This window comes from Misgurnus anguillicaudatus, unplaced genomic scaffold (assembly GCF_027580225.2).
Source record: "Misgurnus anguillicaudatus unplaced genomic scaffold, ASM2758022v2 HiC_scaffold_26, whole genome shotgun sequence".
Lineage (NCBI taxonomy): Eukaryota > Metazoa > Chordata > Actinopteri > Cypriniformes > Cobitidae > Misgurnus > Misgurnus anguillicaudatus.
The window spans coordinates 3,862,832-3,874,870 of record NW_027395276.1 but is presented as its reverse complement, the minus strand read 5'-3'; the positions used below and the strand labels follow the sequence as shown (position 1 = coordinate 3,874,870).

The 12,039-nt window shown below is 35.6% G+C and overlaps 2 protein-coding genes across 3 annotated transcripts in view; both read left to right on the top strand.

The window, feature by feature from the left end:
* LOC129443216 (E3 ubiquitin/ISG15 ligase TRIM25-like) overlaps nt 1-12,039 on the top strand; it is a 112,980-nt gene that overhangs the window by 81,779 nt on the left and 19,162 nt on the right. The gene's annotated exons all lie outside the window — the stretch shown is intronic.
* Nucleotides 1-12,039, top strand: part of LOC141362433 (band 4.1-like protein 3) — a 40,845-nt gene that overhangs the window by 27,198 nt on the left and 1,608 nt on the right. For both annotated transcript variants that reach the window (XM_073864498.1, XM_073864499.1), the window contains 4 exons: nt 4,111-4,197; nt 4,279-4,377; nt 6,567-6,647; nt 9,679-9,793. In XM_073864498.1, the coding sequence (XP_073720599.1) occupies nt 4,111-4,197; nt 4,279-4,377; nt 6,567-6,647; nt 9,679-9,786 (375 nt within the window). In that variant the 3' untranslated portion in view covers nt 9,787-9,793. The remainder of the gene's footprint in view (nt 1-4,110; nt 4,198-4,278; nt 4,378-6,566; nt 6,648-9,678; nt 9,794-12,039) is intronic.

Here is a 12,039-nt window from a genome sequence, read left to right as displayed (position 1 = left end):
TAGGAAAAACGTTGATGTGTTTGGTCACTTCTAACTTTATCTCTGAATTGTACCATTGAATGAATGGGGCTAAGCTAAATGCTATCGTAGCGTAGCAGCGCGCTCCAGTGCTTACGTGCACACACACAGATGACAGAGGGATGATTCAACAGTTCTTAGTTAAGGTAATAACATATTTTAATATTGAAAATGAGTAGACTATTCCTTTAAGCCACTTGCTTACATGTAAATGTATCTTAATTTAAGAATTTTCAGATATTTATATAAGAAAACAAGACAAAAAACTAAGTAAGACATTCATTTTTTGCAGTGTAGTTGTGGCCAATATATCATGTATCTTATCAGTGTTGGTAGATGTCATTTAAAGTAATTAAATATCGGCACAGATATTTTGTATCGATGCAGTCCTATTATAAAGACACATGGCACGTGTGATATCATCCTGTAGTCAGATTTTGGGGTTTCAAAAATCCGGCTGTGCGTGTACAGTACGAATGCATTCTTCTGATTGCGGAAATTGCATCAAGCGCACGGCATACACGTAAATAATGCACTATACTTTGGCCTTTAGGCCACTAAACAAACAATTCTGGAAGAGACTCTTCATGGTGTTTTGATGGGCGGCCCACGACTCCTGTGCTGTACTGTAAACAGGCAGGTGGTTTTACTTCATAACAAACTGTGTGACAGTGATCCTCTTCTGTCCCAGACTGTAGTTAAGTTACAGGAGGAGGTTTGTGATGAGACAAAAGTCATGGAGGAGATACAGACAGAAGACACTGTGAAAGAGCAGCAGTCGTCTGCTTCTGAGCATCAGGAGGAGCAGGATTTGACTCCTGAAGTGGAGGAGCCTTTATTAGAGACCTCTGAGAGAAAGAAAATATGTGTGAAAAAGACGCAGTATAGAGTCGATAGAGTTTCGTCACCTTTTCATGATGGAAAAGAGAAATATCTGATCGCTCTGAATGAGGCCATTGCATTGGGCCGACTCTCTGCTTACGCTTCTAGTGTCAAACCAGAAAGGTTGCAAAAACAAAGTGCCATTTTAGAAAGCTGTGTTGAAGCTACATTAGTAGAAGACGAGGTGTGGACGACACCTGTTGAACCTAAACATTCTCTTATACAAACACCTGTATGTCATAATGAAGAGAAACAAGTGAAGTACCATCAAGATGATGATGATGATGATGTGCAAATAGATGAAGATACAGTCCAGATTTGGGATCAGTTGAGTGTTATAGTTGAAGAAGAAATGAAGGAAACTGAAACAGAGACTCCGTCAGGTGTTTATGTTAAAGACGGAGATGATTTAACAGATGTCAGAAGAGAGGAGATCTCTGGAGAAACACATGAGATGAATACAGAGCTCAGAGACTATCAGAAGTGCAGTTATTCTCAACATTTGATCTTTATTGAGGATGAACTATCAGAGGCCTGTAGGTTGAATACCCAAGTTGTTATAAAGTCTTTATCTGAAATGAATAAAGTGACCGAAGAACCTCAAGAGGACACTTTGTACTGTAAAGATGACGCTGTTGCTCCACCTGACCGTCCGCTGATGGAAACTGCTGGAAACTATGAGCTCTGTTCTGAAGCAAACCAAGACACGCATGTAGATGTAGATGCATCTTCACATGAAATCAAGGAAGTGCAGAGATCTTGTGTATCTACCGTACCTCACTGTGAGGTAACACATGCTGTGCGTTCAGGGTCTTCTGTAACCTCACCGTGTGTTTCTGCATCCCACGCCAACTCAATGCAATAAAAGACTTTCATGCAGCGAGTATTGATTACACAATGAGTGCATGATCACACACGCTCACTATTACAACACACTGTAATGTGCATGAACCTATTTGCACATGTGACAGAATTTAGTCGAAAGCGTTGTTTTCATTGTTTGAGGAAGTTTGCACCCCAAACAAGCGAGTTTTGATTGAATGACAATTCAAAAATTATGTTTATGATGTGTCACAAGATTTCTTGTCATGTTTTGTTTTTCCTGTCCACATGACTGCACAGATGTAGAAAACAGTAAATTTAGACACAGGCAGGGTCACATATGTGCATCATGCATGTAATGTGTGTTGCATGTATTGTGTGTAATTATTTAAATGTATGTTATAATCAGCTCTGATTTAGTCCAGAACTATAGAACAGTGGATTTTAACTCCTTTCTTAAAGGAATATTCCATTTTCTTAAAAGAAAAATCCAGATAATTTACTCACCACCATGTCATCCAAAATGTTGATGTCTTTCTTTCTTTGTTCAGTCGAGAAGAAATTATGTTTTTTGAGGAAAACATTGCAGGATTTTTCTCATTTTAATGGACTTTAATAGACACCAACAATTAATACTTAACTCAACACGTAACAGTTTTTTTTAAAGGAGTTTCAAAGGACTATAAACGATCCCAAATGAGGCATAAGGGTCTTATCTAGCGAAACGATTGTCATTTTTGACAAGAAAAATAACAAATATACACTTTTAAAGCACAACTTCTCGTCTAGATCTGGTCGTGATGCGTCAGCGTGACCCCACGCAATACGTCATGACGTCAAGAGGTCACAGAAGACGAACGCGAAACTCCGCCCCAGTGTTTACAAGTGTGTTGAAAGAGGACCGTTCCAATGTTGTTGTATGTCAACTGATACTAATGAATGTCTTTGTGGCAGTTTATTGTTTACAATGGTCGGCAAATGTGCGTTTTATATATGTAACACGTGACCTCCCTACGTCACTACGCATTTACGTTAGGTCGCGCTGGACCGGACCTAGACGAAAAGTTGTGCTTTAAAAGAGCATATTTTTTATTTTTCTTGTCAATCGTTTTGCTAGATAAGACCCTTATGCATCGTTTGGGATCGTTTATAGTCCTTTAAAACTCAGTTGAAAAAAACTGTTACGTGTTGAGTTGAGTGTTAATTGTTGGTGTCTATTAAAGTCCATTAAAATGCGAAAAATCCTGCAAAGTTTTCTTCAAAAAACATAATTTCTTCTCGACTGAACAAAGAAAGACATCAACATTTTTGGTTGACATGGTGGTGAGTAAATTATCTGAATTTTTCTTTCAAGAAAATGGAATATTCCTTTAAGGCCAACATTTCTTGAAATAAGTATTTTTATAAAAAAAAAAAAACTTTCAAGCCATCCTTGATGTACATGATTATCTAACACAATCTGAGTTATATTAGAAAATGTCCTGGCTGTTCCAATCTTTATAATGGTAGTAAATGGTGCTTCTGACTGACGAGCGTTCACGAGAGAGTGTGTTTTCAGCATATGACGTAGTGAACAAGTGCCGTAGTGACGAACGCGTAAAAATCCCTGTTTTAGATTTCTGTTTCCTGACTGCCGTTTTGTTTTGCTCTGTTCGTCACTACGCCCAACTGTGCCTCATACGCTACGTTCCACATCAAACGGGCGTCAGTTGTTACCGGAAGCTAGTTATTTTAGTTTGTAAAGTTTTATTTAACCCAATTGAGCAGTGTGGATTACTTCTGTGAAGGATAGATGGACTCTTTTGGGCTTTAGATCAGAAGCACCATTTACTACCATTATAAAGCTTGGAGCAGCCAGGACATTTTCTAATATAACTCCCAAAGATAATCCTAAACATCTCGGATGGCTTAATTGAGTAATTTTTATTTTTGGCTGAACTATCCCTTTAAGAACTAATTTTTATAAGATTAGTTGCACACTTGATCATTTGTATTCAGCAGTGTTATTTCCCTGCTGTCCCTGACCCGTTTTAGATATGTAAGGAATAATTGACGACATGCCATTGAATTATAAGAAAATAATGCACACCTAAGGTGCAAGGTTACACTGCGGATGTGCATTATTTTCAAATAATTCATCGTCAATTATTCCTCTTATACCACGGTTACCTAAAACATTACTCTGGTGCCTATTTTTAAGACATTTGACAAAATAGGTGTGCTGTTATCAGAAATTAATGCATACACACAGGACATTTCTCAGCCAATCAGAATACAGCATTCAACAGACCTGTGGTATAACATCATATAACCTTGTATAGAGGTATGTGTTGGTTTAGTGATGTCTTGTAGATTATTAAACTATTTTTCATGTTTGTGAATCTGCAGATAGAGGAACCCGTGCAGGATGAGAATGTTAAATCTGTTCCTGTGGTTCACACTGAAACCAAAACCATCACATACGAATCCTCAGAGGTAACAAAACACATCCTCACAGATTTAAAATGTGTTTAAATATTTAACCTACGGTAAAGCACTTCATGTGTTTGTGTGAAGGCCGATGCCAACGGAGACTCAGATCCAGGAGTCCTCATGAGCGCTCAGACCATAACATCAGAAAACAATAACACGACCACAACCACACACATCACTAAGGTCAGTGAGGTCACATCTCTGCTGTTCTCCTGTCAGTTATTAAAATCAACCTCAGTCGTGTGTTTTGGGTTTTACCACAATAATGTGTGCTACTATTGTGAACTTTAACTCGGATGCAGGTTTGTGTTCGTCTCTTGTTTGATGGTCTAATATCTTGGCCAGGCTGATATATCTGATATATGCATGTCTCATTATTAGACTTTTACTTGGTGGCACTACCAGATTTACCAACAACCTTAGAAAACGTTACTATCCTTTTATACGTTTACAGTGATAATTGAGTAAAAGTATGAGGTGAAATAACTTCAACTTTTTTATTTGAAGTCATTCAAGCCACAATATGGAGGATTTTTCAAGTAAAATATCTAAAAAAACAGTGTGATATATTTAATGCAGGTGCCGTAGAATGTAAAACTGTATTTACTTAGGCAATTCGAGCTCTGTACATGGTAGAACCTCAAACACGATTGTTTCCCCCTTCTTATGTAAACCTCATTCATAAGACCGCTGGAAAACTGACCAATCTCACCATAACATCAACTGTGAGGTTACAGTCGAAATGTACGCCACAACATTAAATTAATTACAATGTTACAATGCTAAAAACATAGTTGTGACCAGTGTTGGGGAAAGTTACTTTTAAAAGTAATGCATTGCAATATTAAGTTACTACCCCCAAAAAAGTAACTAATTGCATTACTTAGTTACTTTTCATGAAAAGTAATGCTTACGTTACTTTAAAGTTACTTTTGTGTACTTTTTTTACATGGCTGATGCTTGAACTCTTTTAGGCCTTGCAGGTGTTTTTATATGACTGATAAAGTCTGCATTCAGAAATTGCATATTTCATCACAAAAATGTGTACATTTATAAAGTAATGTGTTACTTTACTCGTTACTTCAGAAAAGCAATATCATTACATAATGCACGTTACTTGTAATGTGTTACCCCCAACAATGGTTGTGACTGCTTAGTTAGCATTACATGCTAGTTAATGCTATATGCTAACGTTTAGGCTGAAGTTCTACTACTGACATTACAGTTACATTTACAGATCCATACTGAAAAAAACCCACAATCTTACCACTCAGAAACCTCCATTAACAATCTCCAAACAATTGATTATTACTCAAAATCTGTATCTTCATCCGATACAGACTCAAACATAAGATCTGTTTACACACACACACACAGAGCTACTGAAGGAGCTGCTCTGAAAAACAGCCAATCAGAGCAGAGATCAACATTATTATTCATGACCCTTTCCAATAAGGTAATATAGACCATTTCATTCTAAAGGCAAATCCTAGGGTTGTAAATGGACATGGTCTCTGGATAATATTTACACTTAATAAACCCACAAACTTTATATGTAGATATCAGATAACAATTTAACAGATTATTACAATGCTTTCTTTAGAACCTTTAAGGATAGCTCGTACCCCGTCTCCCTTGTAATTGTCACCCTTTTAGTTGCTGTTACATAGCATATAACACGCAGCTGTTGTGTCTTGCATCTAATTCATTACGATGGCATAAAATAATGTAATCAAACATACAGGTAAAAAACACCTCATCCATATACATGATTAGGAAATTTCATACATCTGTGGATGGTGAAATCAACATCGTTGCTCTCTCCTTCATAACATCATTATTGTGTAATACTGACCTCTAGTGGTGAAAATCTTCCATATTGTGGCTTTAAATTAAGTCTCGCTGGTAGATATTGCTGGAGCATTTTAAACAATGATTATAAAATGGTTAGTTTCAGTCCTTGATTTCTGATTGGTCAATATTTGTGGTTTATTTATGATAAAGCACATCTATGACCACTGCACAGCACCCTTGGCAAACATATGCAAAACATTTGGTTACTGTTCACGGTCAAAAGGAAAAAAAAGACTTTTGATGATTTAAATTCATGACCGTTGCGTTGATAATTTTTTTGCTTTAATATTTGTATTGTGTGGTAACCGCTTTATAAAAGCAATAAGGTACTCGAGGCTATGAAGGGGTTGCATTGACTCCACTTCACGTTGTGCCTATCAGTACCCTTCAGCTGTGATTTATTCACGATTCGGCGCAGGCTCGAGTATCTTATTGTTTACTTTCAATACAGTGTAAACAAAATATGGATGTGAGCGATTCTTACATATTGTGTCTCTGATCTTCTCTCCGTCTGTCAGACGGTAAAGGATGGGATTTCAGAAACACGCATTGAAAAGAGAATTGTTATCACAGGGGATGCAGACATGGACCATGATCAGGTAAAATTACTAACAGGTTAGCTGAAAATAAACTGGGTAGTTATCCATCAAACCCCTTTTCAGAGACACAGGGAAAGATGTAAATATCCGTCTGTTCTGTGTTTTGTCGAGCTGTTTTGTACATTGAATTGCAGTTTGATGAAGATAAAGGTGGTCTGATTTAAAAGCACAGAGAGTCATCATACTGTAGTTTAGCATCTGGTGCTGACAGTTATCATCTTGTATCGAGCAGAAAACAGCACAGCAGGTGCGAGATGATGATAAAAAGGGAAGTGTTTGTTTATACAGAGCAGAAACTACACAACAGATGAAATACAACAATGAAACTCGTGTGCTGAATGGATTGCTGATGTGTGAACGGCACTGATACTGCAATATCACAATCAAACAAATAATACATTGACTTATAAACATCTATTCAATGATTTACTCATGTCTTGATTCAGCAAACACTAATACATTGCAATTAATTCAATGAATGAATCATTTTCCATTGATCAACAACCCCAAATTTCTGAAAAAAAGCTGCTTGTTTATAATGGACTCTGATGTTATAAAGCTCTGTTATGAACTAATCAAATCATCATTCAGCGTTTACATGTGGTTACTTTATATATACTTTGTTATTCGTCATCACAAAATGTTACAGGCCATAACAATTTCATATTTGTCTGTAAAAGTGTTTAATATAGAATAAAAAATCATGATTTTCGGTGTCAACTCTGTTACTGTCATCTCCGCTACCAAGGTCGAGTTAAAGGAATATTCCATTTTCTTAAAAGAAAATCCAGATAATTTAGTCACCACCATGTCATCCAAAATGTTGATGTCTTTCTTTGTTCAGTCCAGAAGAAATTATGTTTTTTGAGGAAAACATTGCAGGATTTTTCTCATTTTAATGGACTTTAATAGACACCAACAATTAACACTTAACTCAACACGTAACAGTTTTTTTCAACGGAGTTTTAAAGGACTATAAATGATCCCAAACGAGGCATAAGGGTCTTATCTAGCAAAACGATTGTCATTTTTGACAAGAAAAATTAAAAATATGTACTTTTAAACCACAACTTTTCGCCTAGATCCGGTCCAGCGCGACCTAACGTAAATGCGTAGTGACGTAGGGAGGTCACGTGTTACATATATAAAATGCCCATTCGCTGACCATTTTAAACAATAAACTGACACAAAGACATTAATTGGTATCAGTTGACATACAACAATGTAGGAACGGTCCTCTTTCAACACACTTGTAAACACTGGGGCGGAGTTTCGCGTTCGTCGTCTGTGACCTCTTGACGTCATGACGTATTGCGTGGGGTCAGCTGGCGCATCACGACCGGATCTACATGACGAGACGTTGTGCTTTAAAAGTGTATATTTGTTATTTTCTTGTCAAAAATGACAATCGTTTCGCTAGATAAGACCCTTATGCCTCGTTTGGGACCGTTTATAGTCCTTTGAAACTCCGTTGAAAAAAACGGTTAAGTGTTAAGTATTAAATGTTGGGCTCTATTAAAGTCCATTAAAATGAGAAAAATCCTGCAATGTTTTCCTCAAAAAACATAATTTCTTCTCGACTGAACAAAGAAAGACATCAACATTTTGGATGACATGGTGGTGAGTAAATTATCTGGATTTTTCTTTTAAGAAAATGGACTAATCCTTTAAGAGATGTTTACTGTATGGATAATAACAATTAAAAATAGAGTTTAAAAAATAGTTTTATATTATAAATATCGATGTTCACACCACAACTATAACGGTAAAGATACATGGAATGATATCATTGGGATCACTTTTTCAAGTAATGAACGATAAACCATTGACAGCCAATCAAATTTATTCGAATTTAAAGTGCTTGCGTATTTAACTTTTCCCACCAACATTTTTTTTAATGTTGCCAGCGCTAGCCTTTTTATGGTTTTTACAAAAGTTTAATGCCTTCCAGAAAATTTTTCTTTAAAAATATTAACATACAATATATCTGCTTTCAAAAAAAAAAGTTTCATCTTATCTTCATTTGTTCTCTTTTATCTCCTCTCAAATATGGGTAGGTTGGGTAAAATTCCAAAGTTTTATCAAAAAGCTGAAATAATTGTATTTTTGCTAGAGATCAGATTCAAAACGATGATCAAAACATACAGAGAGTTTTACTGATTTTAGATCAGTGGATGCTTCGGTGTTTTATAAGTTGGGTAAGAGCGACACCTAGTGGATAATAGCGGAAATATGGATTGCCGTAAAAACTTTGTCAATGGCGGAGAAAGAGTTAAAAGACAAACATAATGTTTTTTATTCTACTACATTGAATACACCAATAGATAAGATGATAGATTACACAATGCACAATTTAGATACACGAAATACAACGTGCTGAGGACATCTGCTGACTATAGCCGTTTTAAATGCAACAAGAACAGCATTTATACTTTCAGTGACATGTAAATTGCAAAATTTTTAAACAAATGATATCTATAATATTAGTTAATACAATTATAAGTAAATAAATTGTGTGAGTACTGCGGCATGCAAGCGAATTAACAAAGATGTCTTCAAGTGGTGTGGATGGTAATATAGTTTCATTACACTTAACATTACGGTTTTGCTGAAATATGAACATAGTTTGACAATAACAAAATTGAGACTCATTCAGACAACATGAAATCATGATTTTTTAGCTATATAAGAGAGTTTGCACAGAAAATAATATTTTGTTATGGCCTGTAATTTCTCTAAACAAATAAAAAATATAACCATTTGAAAAAAGCTGATAAAAATGAATGTGCTTTCAATGATATAATCACCCATATATGCATTTATATACATTTATTGCATGCAATGATTTTATTGATATCTGTATAGTATTTAAATTGATGACTAATCATTTTAATATGTCTTATAATAATAGACGGGTAACATGTTTTAATGTCTGATTGATTTGTTGATTTCTTCTTTTTCTGGCTTGATTGTGTGCAATGGTTGCGTCCTCTGTCTCCACCTTCTGGTGGTTTGTGGCTTTGCGTCTCAGGTTCTGGCTCAGGCTATTAAAGACGCTAAACAGCAGCACCCTGACATGTCTGTGACTAAAGTAGTGGTGCATAAAGAGACTGAGCTCTCGACTGAAGGTGACGCGTGAAGCGCAGGTAAGCGTGTTTCTGATGTCACGCTCTCATTCGCTCTGCATGCACTGCCTTTCATTTCTGTGCTTGTGACACAACCTGCATGACTCTGTTGCTGTTGTGGGTCATCTTAGTAAAAAGGCGAGAGCATGATTGAGCTCTGAGAGTCTGTGGACGCTATTTAAACTGCATTTTGAGACTGCTTCAGACGGTCAGTCAGCTGTTTAGGGTTATGTTTATCTATTCAGTCTGTATTCATCATTTCTGTATTATAGTTCTGCATTTTAAAATGAGGTTTTATTTCAGTATCATTTTCAAACTTCCCACAAATTTCTGTTTGGTTTTAGTTTGATGCATTCTTGATTTTGTTTTGGTTTAGTTTTGGTTATGTGAGCACATTCCTTATATATTTCAGTTGACAGAGTTAGGTTTTAAGTATGTATAAGTATGTATTTGTTTGTGGGTGTTCAACTTCAGCGCAAACAGACTACATTTACATTTATACATTTGGCAGATGCATTTATCCAAAGCAACTATCAGTGCATTACAAGGTTATATTCAAACTCGAAACCTTTTTCACTGCTAATGCAATGATTTGCCACTGAGCTACATAGGAGCTGTTATGGAAGCCCATTTCTGCCACATAAGAAAAAAGATCAGGCTCTGGTAGATCATAATTATGACTTTAAAAGTCTCATAATTTCGACTTTAGATGATAATTGAAAATATGACTTTTAAGGTCATAATTATGAGATAGAAAGTCTAACTTTAAATGTCCCATTCTTTCTGGGTTTTTGAAGCTTTAATTTTGTTTCAAGTGCGCAATATAACATGTATTCAGGTTTCACATGTAAAAAAAACATGGGCTGATGTCTTCTAGGGCTGGGCAAAACATTTTTTTTCTATTTATTTATTTATTGTTAGGTGGTCAATTCAAAATCGATTCTCAAAGGCCACAAATCGTTTTTTTTTTTAATGAAATAACCTGATCCTGTTTGATCCAGGAATGCTACTGTTCCAACTTTTTTCAGCATACATTTATCTTGCATCAAAATTGTATTGTATTTAACATTAATGTATGCATTTGAAAATTAGAGATAGGTTTGGTTTTAATGTACCCAAGTGTACCTAATCAAAAAGAGTTTAATATACAGGTTTGTGGCCCTTAATATCTTTTTATTAATTACCCACTTGTAAACTTATGTTCACTTTTTAGAAATATAGTATTTGTATTAAATCTATATTCATTGAGTTGAATCAAGCATAAAAATTTAACCCAGAATCGGAATAGAGCCAAGAATCGAATCGATTTGATAGCTTGTGAATCGAAATCGAATCGATCTGGAACATCTGAATCGATACCCAGCTCCAATGTCTTTCTTGTTCTATGAAGGCTTTGAAAGGGGAATTCTGTTGAAGAAAATATATCGCCTGGCAGTAAACTTAGAGCATAAATAATACCTGCAAAATGAAAAAAGCTCAATTAACAACAGTACACACTAACTAAAGTTTGAAAAGTCCTCATTTCAATTTTTATGTCATAATTATGATTTACCAGAGCCTGATTTTTTTTCTTATGTGGCGGAATAGGGCTTCCATAATATAGACAATCTTCATAATGATCTAATGTATGTGTTTTGCATTGGATGTATTATGATTGATGTGTTTCTTCAGTTTTCTGTTAAATCTTATGAGGACTCTTTGTTCCAGGGATGTGATCGATTTGTTTCTCAGTTGTCCAAAAGTCGTCATTTTGTTTGTAGAAAATGGTAGCAATGGTGGTTGACAGGCACAGTTTTTATCTTAAATTTTCAGTTTTATGAATATTACCCAGATTTGTACGCAGAATCCCTTTCAGCTTGGGCTGTGATTCTTTCATGTTATGTTGGTTCATGTGTGGATTGGAGCTTTTTGTCGATGTCATTTCCTGTCAGTCCTCAGTGCTTGTGATGCATGATGGGTAATAAAATGGGACTCAAGGATGTGTCGAGAACTTCTGTGTATTTCTGTATTTATGGGGGCCATAAATAATGGTGGCCATAATTGGTATACCATGAAAACATTATATATCATCATATAATTATTTATGACCCTGGACCACAAAACCAGTCACAAGGGTCAATTTGTATTTATTAAGATGAAAAAGTAAGCTTGGTTTATTATGGTTTGTTAGGATTGGACAATATTTATCCAAGATACAACTATATGAAAATCTAAAATCTGAGGGTGCAAAAAAATCGAAATAATAAGAAAATCACCTTTAAAGTTGT